The sequence below is a fragment of the Leuresthes tenuis genome, unplaced genomic scaffold, assembly GCF_036924035.1.
Source record: "Leuresthes tenuis unplaced genomic scaffold, fLeuTen1.0.hap1 SCAF_3, whole genome shotgun sequence".
NCBI lineage: Eukaryota > Metazoa > Chordata > Actinopteri > Atheriniformes > Atherinopsidae > Leuresthes > Leuresthes tenuis.
In genome coordinates, this window is record NW_027325357.1 from 25,006,667 (window position 1) to 25,025,946 (window position 19,280).

General features: G+C 42.2%; 2 protein-coding genes across 3 annotated transcripts in view; both read right to left on the reverse strand.

Moving 5' to 3' along the window:
* Positions 1-19,280, reverse strand: part of arpc4l (actin related protein 2/3 complex, subunit 4, like) — a 238,842-nt gene that overhangs the window by 113,965 nt on the left and 105,597 nt on the right. The gene's annotated exons all lie outside the window — the stretch shown is intronic.
* Positions 1-19,280, reverse strand: part of cdh4 (cadherin 4, type 1, R-cadherin (retinal)) — a 205,596-nt gene that overhangs the window by 8,425 nt on the left and 177,891 nt on the right. Inside the window, exons 8-12 of one of the 2 annotated variants that reach the window (XM_072382724.1) lie at positions 18,074-18,246; positions 10,783-10,920; positions 6,316-6,501; positions 5,908-6,161; positions 3,030-3,172 (exon numbers count right to left, since the gene is read on the reverse strand). In XM_072382724.1, the coding sequence (XP_072238825.1) occupies positions 3,030-3,172; positions 5,908-6,161; positions 6,316-6,501; positions 10,783-10,920; positions 18,074-18,246 (894 nt within the window). Of the gene's footprint in view, positions 1-3,020; positions 3,173-5,907; positions 6,162-6,315; positions 6,502-10,782; positions 10,921-18,073; positions 18,247-19,280 lie in introns of both variants that reach the window. The other variant, XM_072382723.1, reaches the window with a different exon arrangement.

Sequence of the window (19,280 nt, forward strand, 5' to 3'; positions counted from 1 at the left end):
GAAGATCACACTAACTTGACATAAAGTCCTTTATATCACAAACACCAGTGATAACCAGTGACATTTGTCAGTTACGTGACATACAAGCCGTACTGCACACAAGTGTAGTTATTTTATGCTTTGCAGATGATGCTTTGCTGTCCCCTTAAAATGCAAGAGATTAAGTTAAGGAGTAAAATTCAGTGCTGCTACCTCTGATGATAACAGTTCAACCCTAAACAACAGATGAAGAATGTATACACTGTTTGCACTGCTCCGTTGAACAAACAGTGATTTATTGTGGCCTTGATACTCAGTTGACAGCTCCCAGCACACGGACTGTCAGCAAGCTGATCTAAATTACCGATGCGGCGCAGCACAGACAGAGTTTACCCCAGCAGCCCATCAGTGTTGGATTTCAACTTCTTCTTTTTTTTTTTTTCACTGGCACACAGTAACTTGGTGCATCAACTATGTAAAGGTCCGTTGCCCCGGGCCCCAAGGCCCATCGACCGTCTTGTCGGTTATGATTGGCTGGGTGCTTTGTTGCCTCTGCTTACGCTTCGCTTGAGTAGAATATCTGAAGAGAATTTCAATCAAACTAGAATATATCCCCTTGTTGACACTGGTCTCCACAATCAATAGGCAGTCAACACTTTGAGCTTAAGTTGGTGTGCTTCAGGGCGACCGATCTCTCATTTCTCACTGGAGTCAAAACACCTGGGTCCCTCCTACTTACACACAGAGCAGGTGTCTCTATTTATCTGTGTGAATAATGTAGCAGCTAAGGTTGATATTCAAGACCTTTTTTAAAGGGGTGTTTTTTTTAGTAAATTTGACCAATTTAACCAAAATGTAGGTGGTCCAGCAGAGGGTTGAAAGGGGTCGAGTGTAAGTCATTTTATCTACCAAAACACATTCATGTTGCAGTTATATAAACAATGCAGATGCTCAGCTGAACAATTGACTGTATTCACATCAAAATTAGATGAAGGGTTTAGGAATTGTTGCTCTTAGACATAATGCTCTCTCTTTTTCAGAGGAGACAAATTTTTATCATTTTGTGATAATTGCAGGCAATGGCTGCCTGAAGGATGAAGCCCTTACGTCACCAAAGAACGGGTTTCCTTCTTTGTGATGCTTTGATGAGCTCTTTTCTGCTGCTGTATTTAGATGTTATTCATTTTTTGCTCTTCCTGCTTTTAGTTTTGCCATCGGGGGAAAAAAAGGAGGTGTTTTTATCAGGCTGAGTTCATGTTACTGACATGAACATTGCAGAACATGAGACATCTTTATCTTCAAAAACTCCTTGGTAATCTGTTTTGCTGTATGTGGTGAAATCTGCTTCTGGTTTCTGTTGTCTGACACATCATCAACAAACACTAATGACCCACTGCCATTGGAGGTGAAGCGTGTCCACGCCATTGCACTGCCTCCATTTCTTTTACAGATGATGCTGCATCCTTCATCTGCCTTTCAAAGCCTTCTCTGAGATTTTTCTCATTATTCTGGTACAGGCTGACGTATGAACTTTTTAAGATGTTTACAGGCAAAGTCTAATCTGGCCTTTTTTTTTCTTCACTTCTGGAATTATTTTGGTACGGTCTTTCCTTTATGGCATTCTTGGATGAGGATAGGTTTGCCTCCTGGGTGAGCTCTACATCTTGTTGCATCTTTTGAAATATTCTGTGATCCTCCATCAATGCTCCAAAGACGTCCAGGTCTTTTTATAATGCTGAACTCAGCAGTGCGTTGTTTATTTCTGAGAATCTACTAAACTGTTGATTCGACTGCTGCCAGTGTTCCTGTTCCTGGTGTTTTTCTTACAGGGTTGACCTATTTCTTTGAGAACTCCTTTGACCGTGCATTGTGGGTCCACAGCCACATCTTTCACATTCTAATGCCACGCTTGAACTCAACCACAGACTTGTTTAACTGATGACACAATATTGAAGGATTAGACCACAACTGTGCAGATATCAGTTCTTGAGTCAATTTTTGGTTTCTTGGGTACTTTGTATCAAAGTGGGTAATGACAACTTCAATCAAGGATGAGTCAGAAGTCCATGTTTCCATTCCATTTACACCTTCCTCTCATAGATTTCTCTGTGTTCTTTCACTACAGAGGTGATGGGTTTATGTGAGGTGAAGGAAACAGCTTAAGACACTTACATACAGTATGTGTTCAATTTATCCGTAGTTCTCACATCCCAATAAAACAGAGCTGTTTAGAACATTTCTTGTCCTGAGGCTTCTCCTATTCTTCCCCTGTTTAAGTTTTTTTTGTAGATTTATTTCTGCACCCAAATCGAGGGTCTAAGAACAAAGGGAATTTAAAGCCCCCTGAGGCTTTTTAAATGAAATTAACTTAAAGTGGTTTGAGGCTCGGCCTCTGGTCTGTATAAACTACTGCTGAGTATCTGTAGTCACCCTTCTGAGAAACAGAATCAATATAATATTATAGAGATCCTTCTTTAATCCCAGTCCTAACAATTGAATTTGGGCCATGCCTTAATAGTGTCAAATATGTTAGAGAAAATGTGTTGTTTGATCACGCTTTGACCCGCTACGACTACTGCAACGTTAATCTCCTGCCTGTGCTGCAGGACTTTGTATCTGAAAAACGAGTGATAATGAAAAGTGGTAAACAAACCTCTTTGCTGTCTTAATCAAAGGAAACAAACAAAGAAGAGTCTACAGCTTCCAAGCAGCTTTGCACAGCCGTACATGGCAGACTTTGCTTTGAGCTGAAAGTTGCAGTTTGACTGGAGACTCACTGAAGTTGTAATAATTCATCTCAATGAGGAGTAAATGTAGTTGACATCCATCTACTGTAATATTGCCTAAAAAAAACAACATACACCAGCCTCATAACGGCACACCAGATCACCACAGACACGGGAGGGACTTTACCAATCCAAATCCACTGAGTGATTGTGGAGATATCTGTCGCAAATGACTAAAAACATATCACTATGATTCTGTGTGTGGCCTAGTGTTTATGAGAGCTCATCACAACATGCACAATCACCCAGACTTACCAGACTTACCATTGTCGTATGCCAGGAACGTGGCCTCGTACATGTTGTTTTTGACGTACATGGACTCTCTGTCCAGCATTGCCATGGTGGTGATCTGACCATTGGTCCTGTTTATCTTCAGCCAGTTAGCTGGGTCTGATAACTTGGAGTACCTGCAAACACAGAGGAAAGAGACAGCGAGAATAAGTTAATCTAATTCTAATGCAAGCATGCACATATTTCACTTGATGACTCTCGCAGCCTGCTCTTATTTAAAACCAGCAGCTCCGAGTCTTTTATTTGTTGATCCAAAGTGCCCATTATCAGGTCGAACGCTCATTACCATAATAAGCGACAGCAGCCAAGCACCTCTGAAATATTACGGTGACATGGAGAGTGGAACATATGTTTGCCGAGCTTACGACAGCAGCGGCTCATTAGCATGAAGAAAACCTGTGTCCACATGAACAATAGTCGAGGAGCGCTTTTAAAAACTTTGCTGTTCTTTGTACCCACACGCTTGCTTTGACAACTCTTATCGTTCTTAATATTGGAAACATTTTCCAAGCTTTATAAAGTCTGTAAATCTCATTAACACAGATGAGAACTCTCAACAGCTCACTAAGTGGAGGGAGCTCTGCAGCTCTAATGAGAAATGAACGAGAACCCTCACCAGAGGGTTGCTGTGTTAACGTCATGACAAGATATTGGTTCAGAGACACAGGAAGAAAAAAATTAAAGCGGGTGAGAGACATCAGAGATGTGTTTCTCTGTAAACACGGTCAGTAGAACGTGACAATGGTGAAATTGGCCTGAATTAAAGGAGTGCATTGGATGCTGACAATTGTTAGCCAGAGGCTCGCAGGCATTCAGAAAATATCACCTCCAGCTACAAAAAAACTGCTGGTCTAATACAAAGAGCATGATAAAACAGCTGTAGCTTACACAGACAGGAACACACACAACACCAGCCTATATTTTTACAGTTAAACTAAAGAGATGACAACAAATATAATTTGTAGTGAAAGAGCTTGTCACACTGTGTTAGTGAAGGTCTGCTGTTGCCCGGCAGGTGAGATTCTGGTGTTTGTGTGGTGCGTGCCTGGCACTCTCATCTCCTTCCCGTGCCAACAGGATGTCACCCCCTGCAGTATTCATTTGCAGCCAGTGGAGCACAATGTCTCACTGCATCTCTGGGGATGGATTTTTTTTTCATCAAAACATAAAATTCACCCCCAAAGTTTTGTTTTGGGTCCTGGAAACCTAATTTGTTGAGATAAAAATGTAGACAAGGTGGTTTTATTAACACATGCTTATGTCTCACTCTCAATTTAAACAATTTTCTGTAAATTTTCCTGTATGTCTGAGATTTGTGTGGGAAATACTTTGAAACTCGAATACATCTAAATCCTAAATAGCGTTTGCATTTATGTGGTGAGGAGGATCTAAAGTCACGTATCACTGAGTTTGAGTGAGGAAATTTTAAGATCTTTATATCAGCTGTTATAAATTGTGGTAATTTAAAAAAAATCTATTCTCTCTCTACGGACTCTCCATATTTATAGAAATGCTGGAGTACACCTTAGATCTTACAAGCTTTAAACTAAAACCTTTATAAGTGAGAAGTAGCCAGCAGCATGACCTCACATCACAAAAAAATACTGTCACTCTTCAAGGCTTACAATCAAACACTAACAAAGAACACAGGAACACACAAATACAAGCAAAAGTGTATTCAGCTTTGCTGCCATTTAAATCACATCAAGCTGCAAAAAGAGCTTGGGCGCACATCGTCTTGCTCTCTCTTTCCTCCAGAGAGAGGAAAGAAATTCAGAGACATGAAACAGCCTGAGCTGGCTCCTCTCCCAACCACCGCTCACACTTTCAGTCATGCTTTGCGGTACTCGCGTGCATTCTAGTGTGCATATAGTGGTATATGTTTGTGCATTTCTGTGTCTTTTGTGTATATAGTGCACTAGGGTTCAAGAGAGGTTGCCTAAAGGGAATACAGGAGTAGAGACTAGGCTGATGTGAGCTGAGCGTCTGCTGGCAAGCTGCTTTAGAAAAGACAGCAGCTCTGAGCTCCCATCAATAAAAGACACACAGACTGACATGGAAGAAAGCGACAGGGTCAGCAGGAGCAAGTGGGAGGAAGGGAAGGGAGGAGAGGAAGGGAGTTCAGTAAAGAAGCTGTTACTTCTCTCAAAAGGCAGAGGAGCACTGCCCACTTGGTTTGCATAACTTTTTAGAAAAAGAAACCCAAGAAGTGGGGATAGCTCGGACCTCTGAGCAGTTTATATATGAGCCCATCTCCCATCACCCCTTTCGCTATCAATTCAGTAACATTTCCACTTGGTTTCTCAGAAGAAGGAGCCATCTCACTGACATTAAGAAAAATCTATCTCCCTCGTTGGTGCTGGCGATGGAGTGGAACAGTGCTGCTGAAGCTCAGTGGGCATGTGTGAGTTTCTGTCACACAGGGTCGATGCCTCGATGGCACTGTGCCCGCTGCGTGTCAGACCAGTTAGGAAGGTAGGGATCAATGAGGAGGAAGATAGGGATACAGGGAGGGCAGACAGACAGCGTACAACTCATTACAGATGACCTCTTCACACCAGTCGCCTGGCAACAGGGGGAGGTAAGAGTGATGTGGGCGGGGGATAGGTTGAGAATGTCACAGAAGAGGAATAAATTGTGGAGAACGCCCCCGGCACTGATGAAACATTGGTCATGCTGACAATTCAGAGACACCTACTCAACTGATGATAATCCTATAAAAATATTTGGTCTTTGCAGTTTCTTTTTACTGCTTAACAGTTGCCAAAAAATGTACTAGTTTAGAATGTTCATTTACTCATTTTACAGGACATTAGCATTTCAAGCTACGAACTCAAGACAAAGGCCGTACCTGACAATCTGGTGAATGAAGTGGTCAGGGTCCTGGGCAGCAAACACTGTAAGAGTGGTCCCGGCCGGCACCCCCTCCTCAAAACGAATCATTTTGGGATTAACTGGGAAGACGGGTGGCTCGTTCACATCCTGGACAGAGATAGTGACTCCCGCTGTGGACTGAAGCGAGGACTGGATGCCACTGGCCAGGTGGGCTTGGTTGGACACCACCACGGTCAGCATGAAGGCTCGATTCATCTCAAAATCCACCGGCTGGAGAAGAACCCGGGAGAGGCAGAGTTCGGATAGAGACAGGGATACAGAGAACACAGAAATGACAACTGTATGCTTTGATTTTGAAAGCATCAGACATTACAATAAGTCCTCATATCAGGACCGTGTACAGAGAAACCAACTTCATGTCTACCTTGACCACTGTAAGCATGCCCTCATTTGTGATGGGGTTGGTGCGGATGGTGAAATGTCCAGAGGGGTCTCCGCTCACAATGCGATAGACCGCATTCCAGTTGGGGCTGTGAGGCTGATCTCTGTCCACCACTGTAAGGTTGGTCACCACCACGTTCACCTTGTTCTCCGGGACCTCCCCAGAAAACTGCAGGGGAGGCAGAGGGGAGGAAGTAGAGGAGGGAGGGGAGATGAGAGCACAGAGTGAATGCGAGACATAACATTATGATGATGTTTCCCAAGAAGTCAGCTAATGCTTTATAATAACTTGATTTATTGAGATTTTACACATTTGCTTGAGCTATCATCTATCTTTTTGGATTTTGCATAATTGCTGTTATGAAAACAAAATGCGTTTAGGGTCATGCCGATAATGCTCACTGCTCTGAAGCATGAACTCAAAGTGGTAGCAAAACAAATTAGAAAGATGGGAGGGAAAGAAAAAATAGACAAGAGACATTATTTGCTCAAATGTGGATAATAGAAAATCATATCTTCCATTATGTTAATGCAGTTCCTCATTCCACACAGTATCTGCTCATATGAAAGTCTTTATTTGAACAAATGGATTTTTCAATTAAGTGTTTACCCATTTAATTTAGATTGTGTGCATTAACCAAATCCAGGTCTTAATAAGCAATTAGATAAGTATTGTAATTAAGGCAGCAGTAGGAATAATCTTTGGCTAATGATCTTCATTATTTTGCAATCTGAAACAACTCCCAGATGAACTAACTCAGGAGGAAACTTGGTGACAGCTGCAGAGCCTGAAGTGGAATTTACAGCACAATAGGATACATGTCCTTCTCTATAGGGATTTATCTGGCTACTGAAGGATGGGCACTCAGAGGAAGTCTCTCTCTCTCTCTCTCACACACACACACACAGGGTAAAAACTCTCCCTGCCTCACGATAATCCGTGTTTCCACTTGTGAGGCATTAGCCTGTTTATGGTGTGTGTCTGCCAGCTGCTGGTCACTTTAATGTCTTCTTCATCGTGGGATTGAAGCAGCGTCCATAACATCTGATTCCTCTCTTCCTCTCCCCTTCTCCCTCTTTTCCACCCTTGCCTCCTCCTCTCCTGTCTCCGTGCTGGTCCGATAAGCACACAACCCATTAAATATGTGCTCACAGCCCTCTGTGTCCGGGCTCATCCATTTTTTTTTCACTATGAGCTTTAGCAAAATGCAGCCACAAACCTTCCAAGTTTGTCTGGCCGCACTTACAGATGGTCAAATGAAATTTGCATCTACAGAGTCGTATTCAATGGTGCTGATTGTACAGGGGAGACTCTCCAAAATGGCCTCTCACTAAAATGCAATATGGACCTACTGATAAGACACTGGGGAAACAGATTTTCTGAAAGATTTAGTAGTACTTATAAGGAAAGAAGTTATGATACTGTAATTTGTGGTCACTAAAGGTTTTGTCAGTGCCACCGACTTAGGCATCAAAGGGATTCAGAGTGAAGGGATACAAACTTGATCTGCTTATCCAATTTAAACCTGAAATATTCCTTCAGGTCAATTTTGGAAACAGTGTGAGCTTGCTCAACCTCATAAGGTGAAAATAAGTTGTATAAAGGATCAAATCAAAACCCTCATAAGCAGAGTTGTTTGTACATCAATAAATATTATCTGGTAACATGATATAATATATCATCTATATCATACATGTTGTCATCAATCCATTCTCTATACCTGCTTTCTTCTAACCTGAGCTGGAGACAAGGCCCGATGTCACTGGAGAGAACTGGATTACACAGTGAACATGTCACAATGTCACAGGACTAACAGAGAGACTGTGTGCTCAAACTTAATTTAGAATCAACGGTTGACCCAACTTGGGATAAAAAGTGTAAAACCTAAAGAAAACTCAGACAGGCCCTGGGAGAACACCCAAACCACACACAGAAAGGCTGTGGATCCCAGCCGGAAGGATCAAACCTCAAATCTTTGTACTATGTGGCAACAATGTTAAACACTTCACAATAAAACAAAATGTGGTTGTCTTTAGAGTCACAGATTGTGAATGGTTTAGATAATCACTTTCTGAGCAATTGCCTCCTTAGCAAAAGAACCTCTGACAAAATGTGCCTCAGTTTGGCACAATACACATACTTTTACGATGTTGATGGTTCAGATGGTTCAGACAATCACATCACACTTTCTGCGATTTTCATGAAGTATTTCAATACACCTTTCATCAGTGAAGAAATGTACAGTGTATTGCAACATTTGTAAGTCTTATTTTATCACAGCAGAGGAAATTTACAACAGATACCTTACCAAAACTGACTAAATACATGAAAATATTCAATTTTAGAAGAGCTTAGCAAGGATAAAGCACCTTGCCTTTCTTTTATAGAAAGCTACGAGCAATGCTACACGATAACTTACTCCTACCGATATCAGACTGGCATCTGTCCACTGATGATGGCTGTTATATCTTTGATAAAGACATAGCTACTGGCAACTTTACTTCATAAAGTATATCAAGCCTGTCTCTTTTCTTTTTGGAGACAGTTGAAAGCCAAAAGTGACAGGAGAGGAATACTTGTGGCACTACATCCGTTTGAGCAACAGCTCTGCTGCTCAACATTACTTAGTGAAAGCATGGTAGACTTTAGGAAGGTGTCATTCATTTGATTTGGCTTGATTAGACAGGAAGTGGCGGGAACATTGTCTTGCTTTATCAGGCAATGACAAACATAACGGAAGCGCATCACTTTGAGGCCCAAGTGGAGAGATGAAAGAAACATTTATCTTTTTCTCTTAGATTAGATGCAATATATCAGCTTGGTTTACACCCCCACAAGCAATTTCACTTAATTAACATGCTTTTGTTTTCTCTATGCCCCCCCACAGAGAGCAATAAATTCTTCTTGCGTCTGTCATACACAAATAATTACCAAGCTGCTCCAAGTCTCGTTGCTTGTGTGGGAAGCGAAACAAGTACCGTAGTAAAGATTGAGGAAGCCGTGGAAAGAGCACACAACAAGAAAACACTTTTATTCATTTTTGCTCATTAACATATTGAAGTCGCACACCAAGATGCAGTGAGCCAGTACTTTACCAATGTGCTCCGACAACATTTCCACAGTAATTTCTTCAAGTGTAAAGTGTGTGTGTCTCTATGTGTGTGGAGGCTAAGATCAGCATCTGAGAGGAAAAACAAGTCACATGTATGGCTATACCACTCCTCCAGCACAGTGAAAACATTTGCATAACCCTAAATTCTTTTAGGCCTCCCCTGCTCCTCGAATAATTTCAGTAATGTTCCAAAAAGCATCTTTAACATGTGTTTATGGGTGGTTATTGAAGGATGACATTTAAGTGTCTAGCCCGTGGGGGGGGACTCCAGCCCAGAACTGCTCCTTAGTATGGGGCAGTGAAGGAACCAGTATCACAGACAAGGATGGAAACTAGTTCTGAGGGGACCAGCAGGCTTGTTCGTTGTGCTCTCCCTCTGACAGCTGGGCGGCTCTTATCAGAGCACACGGCTGGAACTGTACTGACATGCAGGCAGACCACAGCCCTGCTAGATGGGGATCACAGTGTGAGACACTGACACACAGCTCGCTTTGCTGCAAACAACATCTGTCTATCTTTGAAATCTCACAAATCCAGCTCACACATGCATTTACAGTGGGTCTGTAAGATGGCGGTCAGCATTTAATTCTGCTTTATGAGAATTAAGAGAAGGAGGAAGTGAGATATTGACAGAGAGAGATGTACAGAGAAGACAGAGCATGCACGCAAACACCGAACGAGTATCCGCCTCCAAAGGCTGCTTCCTCATCAGAAACCTTTCATGTAGTAATTGTCACTCTTAGAACCAAGAAACTCTCCACCTCAGCACATCCACATGCTGCTTTAGAAAAATAGACCAGCTGTAAGGCGATGTGCTGTCAGAGCAGTGTGGAGGTATCAGGGACTGGAGCCAAATGCCTGCAGACAAACCCCGGCTGAGTAATAAAGCATAACAAAGAGAAGGAGTAGAAAACTGATCTTCATCAGCACCTTTTCATGTCCCTTCATATGTTGTGGTTCACACAGTGTTTCTTGGCCAGTTATATCCTCTGCCCATTTCTCCTGTGCATAATTTTTTTTGTTTTTTTTGCCTAATTTCTGAGTTAATTCTAAGGATTAGACAATTTATTGTAGTGTTGTGAGGGTTTATTGAATCTTGAATTTAATTTTACCCCTTCACATATAAAGTAAATGCGGTTCATTTTCACATTTTTTTTCAAAGCACATTTCCTACATAAACAATGTGCACGAGAGCAACAGAGTGAATAACAAACTGTTACAAGGAGGAAAAAACTAAAACTATCCACTCATCTGCACTCAATATCAATAGTACTGTATGTCCCTTTGAAAAGAATGAATAAACTATCATCATCATCAGGTTTGTACATAGGACTCACCGTTCTGACTGTAAGTTCAGGGGGATTGTCGTTGATGTCGGTAATAGAGATGAGGGCTGTGGCCGTGTTGGAGAGTCCAAAGTTCAAGTTGCCTTCCATATCAGTGGCCTGGACAATAATGGTGTACTGAGACACTTTCTGTAAGCACAAGAAGAAACAGAGAAAGCATGTTCAGTGATTGGTATTTAATGACTCAGGACTCAAATCAACAAGTAAATACCTTTACATGTGACACTGACATCAGGAATTATAGAAATTATGAGTGAACTTATGACACAATATGATACAATTGCTCAAACTCCCAGCTTTACATTGCATACACATATTTGCTTTAGTCACAGCTAACCATCCAGTGGAACAACTGTGTAAATGGAGTCCATTAGAACACCTTACCCGCTCAATAAAAGACAATGGACAACGTGGTGCACAGACACACACCAAGTAGCAGATAGGAACATTGTGCTGGTAAAAGGTACATCCATTATTGCCTGAAAGTCCTAGCTTGCTGCTGTGGGAACAGACTTGGATCATCACTCATTTTAATGAAGGCGCTGCCACTTTAAGATGCACCGCAGCTCTACAGATAATTCAAGGAGGCGAACAGGCCTTATTTAGTCCAGTTACAATCAGAGGGACTTGTCCCAGAGGCACAGACTGCACCAGAACAGTGCCATGGCCAGAAAACAAAACAAATATTAAACTTTGTTCAACCACAACAGAATGAAAAAGCATCAAAACAAAGAGGCAGAGCTTCTACATCCCAGTGACGCTGTCCATGGTGCTGAAAGTTCACTCTGTCCCCAGATTCACCACTCTGATGAGGTCTCTCCCTTTCAGTGTGTGCATTTCCACCCTCCCATGTAAGCCTCTCTGCTTTGTGGCTTCTTTCATTTCCTATAAATCCATTTGGCTCAGGCCTCCATTGTGTCAGAGCAGCGAAAGGGAGTGGGAGAAAATGAACGTCAAGGACAGGCCACTGGTCACTGCGCACAACCTGCTGCTTACTGAACATCCACAGCGTATTTCAGCAATGGTCAAATGTTCCTTTTATTTATTGCTATGCTAGCTTTGCCATATTTATTTGGGGCAAGAACAAATCCAACCAGAGGTCTTGAAGCTATACACAGATAACAGTTCCTGCTTAGTTGGTAGTGTCTTTGCTATTTTACCTCTATTGTAATTTGTGGCTTTTTTTTTCTCCCTCTGGTTCATTGTGTTCTTTGTTAATGCACATTGTGTGCTTCTTTTGATCTCTTGATATCTTTGTTATCACATCTTGGCTCCTCAGTGTTCTCCGCATGTTTTTTTCTTGGGCTGACTCTGCCAGTATCTCTATATCTCATTGTCTCTCCCATTCTTCTTTAGACTGTAAGGATGCAGTTGATTGGTAGATCGGTCCATGCGCCGAGGCCAGTTAAATACCCAGCTGGAGTCGTTCTGCATCTCTCCAAGTCATTATGATGTGCACAGACGTGTTAATCTGCACCAAACCAACCCTATTAATGAAAACTCAATACTGGCTGCCCTTTATTAGAGTCATAATGAAATATCAATACCATCTCCCCGCTTACAGTGCTTTAGTAAATAGAGCCTCCATTTGATGTGACTCTCTGCAGACTCATTAAGACTCGGTCACATACATCAAACAGAAATAGCACCAGATGGCTCTAAGAAGCTAATAGGCCTGGGCTTTGATGGACGCATTGTCATTTGATCAGGTGGGGAGAAAAGACTGGAGCTGAGCCAGCAGGTGGAGCTCTCACACAGTAGGGAATGTGTGCTATCCTGCAGGGTTATATCACTCATCTGAGAGTAGTTGAGAGTTTATGGCCCTTCTATTGCACACATACGAATCCTCTAATGCTCCAGTGAGTGGGAATAGGTGGAATTCAGACACTTAAAAGCACCGGATATATACATGCTTGGGAGCACGCACGCACAGACACACACACACACACACACCCCAGCACACTCTCCTGTCCAAAAGGGGCTACCCAAACAGGCGAGTAAAGAGCGCTCTAATGAGTCCTATAGAAGTGCTGAACAGAAAATGTCTCTGTCAGATTAGAGTCCAGCACTGGCAGGAAATAAAGCTTCTCTTCTCATGCCCAACAGCAACAGTCCAGACTCCCCCACTGGCCTCAAGTGTCGCAGACTTAATCTGCAGAAGCTGGGAGCCATCAGAGGCCAGAGAAACACCTGCACAAAGGGCTTTGGCAGCCAATAAACCCAATTCATTTTTCATAGAGACCAAATGAGGCAACTTACCACCCAGCAGACCAAAGGGAAAAAAAATGGCGAAAGGCTTTAGGTGACTAAAGTTAGCTACTCAACATATCTAGGCAAGCAAATTGGTGGAAATAGCAGGTTGTTCGTGGCAAGCAAATAGGCTTGAGCTCCTGTGGGACTTTGTTAGCAAGAAGAAAATAGAGAAAAATAGCAGTGTGAGCTCAAAGAGTGGTTCTCTGATTCGACGGGTACAGAGGTGAATTAATTGTGTCTGAGCTGAGTGTGCATTTATATTTGGCACGCCATAACGGACGACTAAGAGTGGGTAAAGACAGGGAGAGCAGATGAGTGAAAGACTTGCTCTTTACGTGTGTCATTTGTGGATTGTGTTCCGGCTTGCTGGGCTCCCACTGGCCACGGTCATTAGCTTGTCACTTGCAATCTGCCTCAAATGTCCCAGTGCTAAGCTAAAAATGTAGAAAGCAGCTCCCTTCTTGCTCTCTGTCTACCTCGCTGACCCTCAGAGTCAGCGACCCCTGTTGCAGATGCACTTCAGCTTAGCTGGGATCACTTCATTCATTTTGATTATATTTTAGTGCATTTTAGTGGAGCTATATACAGTTTAATTTATTTCAGTTAACTTACGTTCATATTGGCATTGAAAAAACTTCATTCAGATGAACAAAATTAAGTTTTTCTGTCCATTCTTATTTTTTTACTTTTCCACAATAACGACCCAAAATCCATGCAAAGAAATGTGTTTGCTCTCCATTCTTGTCACTTCCTTCTGTCTTCATCCCTCACAGAGATGTGTGTCAGGTTGGATTAAGGACAGAAACAACCCTGGTTTGAAGAGAACAAATGTCGGTTGAGACTAACTAAGAACAGCACACTATTCTCTAAAAAAGTCTTAATCTGTTTGAAAAGCTATTGACTCAGATACAAAGGTGAATCTGAGATATGAGTTCTGAATCCACTTGATTAGATACGCCTCCACATTTACGCAAACAACTCAGACACATATTGTATAAATGAGGCTGTGAGTCACAAATGAATAAAGCTGTGACAATAAAACACGAACAAAACTAGGCAATTGGTTTAATTGACTGTTCACCTGAACCCTAAAAAAGGAAACAATACATAGGGCTTGATTAAGCAAACATGTGAATTACGAAAATGAAGGTGCTAACTGCAAGAGGCAGTTAACACATATGAACAGTAGAGCACACTACTCACAAAAGACCAAAAGCTCTGAAAGAGGTCTTTGTTGAATCCATCACAAAAACAAGAAACTGTAAAAATGAAGCTCTATTAAATAAATAATGGAAATGCTGGTCACCTGCAAGTTAAACTGAATAAAAGGCTTCTCTCTAGTTTTGCAATTCACCCCAAACATTATTGAGAAAGCAGATATCAAAAAGGACAGCTATTGATCTCAGAGTGGCACAGAGAGGAAAAAGACAGGATCAACAAAGTTGTGAGGACACATTGTAGAGGACATAATCTTCTGTCTGTAGCATAGAAAAAAGCAGAGATTAATTGTTACTTGGTGCCTGGAATGAACTCTGTTTTAATGTTGATCAGTTACTGTATTTACTATCCAGGCAGTGGCTTAAGGTTTTCCTTATAGCTATTTCGCTGTATGCTATTTAGGCTTTAATGACTCTTCCTCACTTATGTGCACTAAATGCACCATTTATGCTCAGGCTTGAGAGGTGTCTCACCAGCCAGGCTGACAAAGAAAGCCACACCTTATAATGAAAAGGAAGGATTTGTCAGGAAAGCTTATTAATGTGATCCTAAGTCTCTAAGGAAGTTATGAATGTTTACAATCAAATGAGAATGAGAGGGAGAATATTTGAACCTCAAATCAATCATATATTGTTATATGTCTCATGCAGAACACATTGTGTTATTAATTTCAGATTGTATTGTTATGCATAGGCCGGTACAACTTCCCCTCCAAAATCCTTATGCTCTTAAGGTCATTGATATTAATTTGTCACTTTAAAAGATGCTCATATTAACTGTTACATGCAAGTCTCTGTTGACCTCCCCTCAGGTTTTCCCATGACTCTTGGACACCTTTTCTACAAGCTGTGACAAAGGGTATACATATACTGTTGACCGTAAAAACTGTGGATCTGCTCTTTAATACTATCCAACCAAGCAGTTACTTTAATAGTGCGTTTTGTATCTTAATTAACTGTATAAAGACGTCACTTGAGCGATAGACGCAATGGTACCGTTTTCTCACGTTTTGCATGATTTTATTTTCGGCCTCTTTGCTTGCAAAGAGGTGATTAATTTTCCAACAAAGACTATCGATTAGTTGCAAGAGAGTGAAAAGAAGCTGAAATCCAAGCTGGTTTCTTAAGATAAGATAAGATAATTGTTCATCTCAGTTACTCAATTCGTCACTTAAACCTTTTGTGGACATATTACATAATACATATTGTAAACATAACATTCAGCCCAACAAAATGATAAAGTGGTACGGAAAAAGCACTAACACAAGAACTAGCTGCTAGAAAAGTTTAAATAATAAAATTTAGTCAATTTTCTTGAGGATATTGAGTGAATCTTCTCTTCATTAAATGTTGGCTGCAAGCAGTCAACATCCACCTACATGCATCAATACTCCTCATTCAGCAACTAGCTTACAATCCTCACATGGTTTTGCTGTCTACCCTCTGGATCTCCGGTGAAAGAAGGCAAATTGACATAACTCAGCATCACTGAGACAATAAAGCTCCAGGCCCATTTAGAATGCAGGTTCTCAGCCTGTATCCCTGGTCGAGCTCGGCACATCCTAATAGAGCCAGGCTGTGGGCACTCATGTCCTTGAGGCGGTTCATGCGATGTCCTAATCGACGGCGAGAGTGTCCAGCGCAGAGCTGGAATCAGCCTGGGGGGACAGTGTGGTGCTGGGCAACACCACACCATGCCACACCAGACAGTTCCAATCTGGGGCTCATGGGAGACTGAGACAGCCTGGGGTAATGAAAGACAACAGCTCTGCCTGCCAATGAAACTGCTGGCGTGGAGAAGGGGCGCGAAGGGAGAGTGTCCAGGCCAGCTGTGGCACTCTGCTACCTGCTACATCAGAGCTGTACTTCATTTGAAACGTGTCTCTGCAATAGCAGACTGACATACAAATCCTATTTTGTATACAACATGTATACTAATAAATGTCTAGAAAACCGTCAAAACTTAATACCTGCAGCTATGCGGACTCTAATTTTAATTCAGCCCCCTCCTGCGCTGCTAAGAGATATTCATGATATGCTTAAAATTCAGCGACCACACGTACGTTGGTTAGCTTGTTAGCCTATGGGCTAGAGCATGTGAAAGCATGTGAGGTCAGAGGTAAGCAGGTTATGGGTGGGGAGTGATGGAAAATAATTGGCATTCAGTAGTGTCAGAGGTAAGTGATATTAGGCCGACCTCCATGTACCCCCTGCTCTTCTCAACACAAGAGAACCTGTTTCACCCCTTAATTAGTCCATGAATATTCTAATTAGACCCCGGCATGGCAGAAGGATTAGCTGAAGTGTGTGATGTGATGGGAATGATATGGCAGAGGAGACAGATCATACATACATGTGCTATACAAGTTTTTCAGAGTATTCACTGCCACCACAATCAGTATGGACGCCGTGTCTTTGCATAACATGCACTACTTTGGCTGAACCAGTTCATGGTGACACCTGAGATCTTATCCTTCTACGTTAGAACATACGCGCATGTGTGTGCGGGAGTGTGGACACGTGCTTGTTTGTGTAGATGACCTTGACAGCAGGTGGGTGAACTCCCAGGTGTGTCCCAGTTTTAGTGGGAGGATCACAGGCAGGTGGGACTGTGCCTGGCTTGATGTGTCCAGATTAATGAGCTTCTCCTCACTCACATCAGCTGCTACTGCGGCTGCCTGAGCCAAGCTGGAAACAGGGACACAGTCTTGGCCCGCATTCACTCGACTCATTTATATTGTCTCACAAATATGCCATGCTATTATGGCATGCCAGCTCCATACAAAATTTGAATAAGGAAGGAGCGTTGATGTACTGTATTGTCTCTTCAGTTAAAATCTGGTTTTGTTCGAGAGATCTTTGGAGTAATCATTCCCTAAATACAATCGCTCTGTAGTTTGTAAATCTGTTTAAATTTCCAAAGTGTTGCTTGGCAAGGTTTAGAGTCAAAAAGAGCCAATGGGACTTCAGAATATAAACATTATGAGACACACCGAGTGGTGCATTTATGTCTGCTGTAAAATCAGCCAACTACGTTACGAGGATGAGAATATCCTCATCATGACGGCACATGAATTTGAATGGCTTCTGATTTTGCCAGGTGTGCTCTCCGTTATCGTGTACCACAGACAGAAAGGAATAGGTCTGTGTACATATGTGGGAGAGACACGCTGCAAGATGAACACTGCTGCCCACAGTTACCACTAACACAGCTTGGTATAAACAAAAGTTGACCCTGTGTGACCTCCCTCATTAGCAAGATAAGATGGAAGATGGAGCAGGGCTGTGGTGGTGGTGGTGTGTGGGTTGGCAAACGACTACAAAAGATGTGGATGAGACAAAGGAGGGCAATGAAAGGAACCCTCTTTCGACCTCCCCAGCTAAGATGCGCTGGATTTACGTGGCCATTATCTTGGCTCTGCACTCCGCACTGAACAAAACATTAAATATTCCCTAGTCCTTTTAACTTGCACATACAAATGCAAGAAAATGACTGACTTTTGTACTTGGTTTTTCAGTACTTAGATTCAGGGATTAGAGTGAGATTTCTGGATGGGGAGTTTTTGATTTTGCAGGTGAGGCTTTTTATTGGGTAATTTGGTACACTTGTGAATTCAGAAACAATGAACACTGTAAAGTAAAACAGGGGTGTAAGAAGGGAAGTTTTTTTAACATGTTTATATCAAAACATGATATGTTACAAGTATGAATTGTTATTATCTATTATCAACCTTATCAAAAGCTTTATCTTATGATTGGGTGAGAACAAATGGGCTGCGGGGTGATGAAACGAGGAGAAACAGAACACTGACCTCTCTGTCCAGGCCAGCTGCTACTGTAACTATGTCTCCAGTTTCGCTGTTGATGGTGAACATGTTGGGGATGGGACTGTGGGGTGTCTGCGAGAGGATGCGGTAGCGCACCATGCCGTTAGCTGTGGTGGAGTCGTCCGAGTCCGTGGCTGTCACCTGCATCACAGATGAGCCTAAGGAGAGAAAGATGAGTTAGCTAGCAATACACTGAGTGAGCTACAGCAGAAAAATCTGCAATGCAGGCACTGGAAGAGGTCAAGCCGGGACAAAAGCAAAGTGAAAAAAAAAAGCAAGACACTTCTCAACACTCTGCACCCATACATTAGAAAAACACACCAAAATAAAGGTTTTAGTGAGCTCTTTACTATTAAATAATTTGTAGGTGGGATCAAAAAGAACAAAGACGACAACAAACTAATTCATAAACTTGAAAAAAGTCAATCAGACTTTACAAATAGCTGTGATTCTCTATTTCACAAGTTTTAGAGTGAAAGCGATTAAAGGGCAGCGTACAAAAACAAAGTCTGTTGAATAAGCTCATTTTTAAAGAACTGCTGATTTTTCTTCTATATATTTCTATTTGTTTGGCTCCACCTCTGCAGAGGCCGTTTAGTAATGAGCAGCGCAGGGTTTTCTGCCATTTCCACCATCCATTATTTCAGCCTTCAGTGGTGTCTTGGCTCCTCTTAATGCTTTGATACTCTCTCCCCATTTGTCTTAGAATCACACATAAACACTGTCATTTAAGGCAGACAACACATAGGCGGTGAAACAGGGGAGTGTTTACAAGTGTGTGTGTGGGAACAGAATATATGTATGTGGACATTTCTTTCCAGGCACATTTGTGAATTTGTATGCATGTGCTTGTTTATGTCATCTCAACATGTAGCAGGGGGATAGGCCCTGTGTCTCAGTGCGGAATTATTGATTTGCTCGAGTTTGTCAGCTGGGCTCACAAATGCGACCAGGCAATTAGGAGCACTTTGTGCTGGAAAGAGGAGAGATCACCTCGCCTCTCTCGCAGGGTTTCTGTGAAAATGTCACTTTCCATCAGGCAGCCATTTACAGGCTGAGCTGCTGAGAGGAAAAGGACTGTCAGCTTGCAGGAGGGAAACACTGGAGAGAAGAGACGGCTGAAGCACAAACATGCTGGAATGGGAAGAAAGTCCGGTGAGAAGTAGGTTAAAAAGAAAAGAAAGGACAGAAG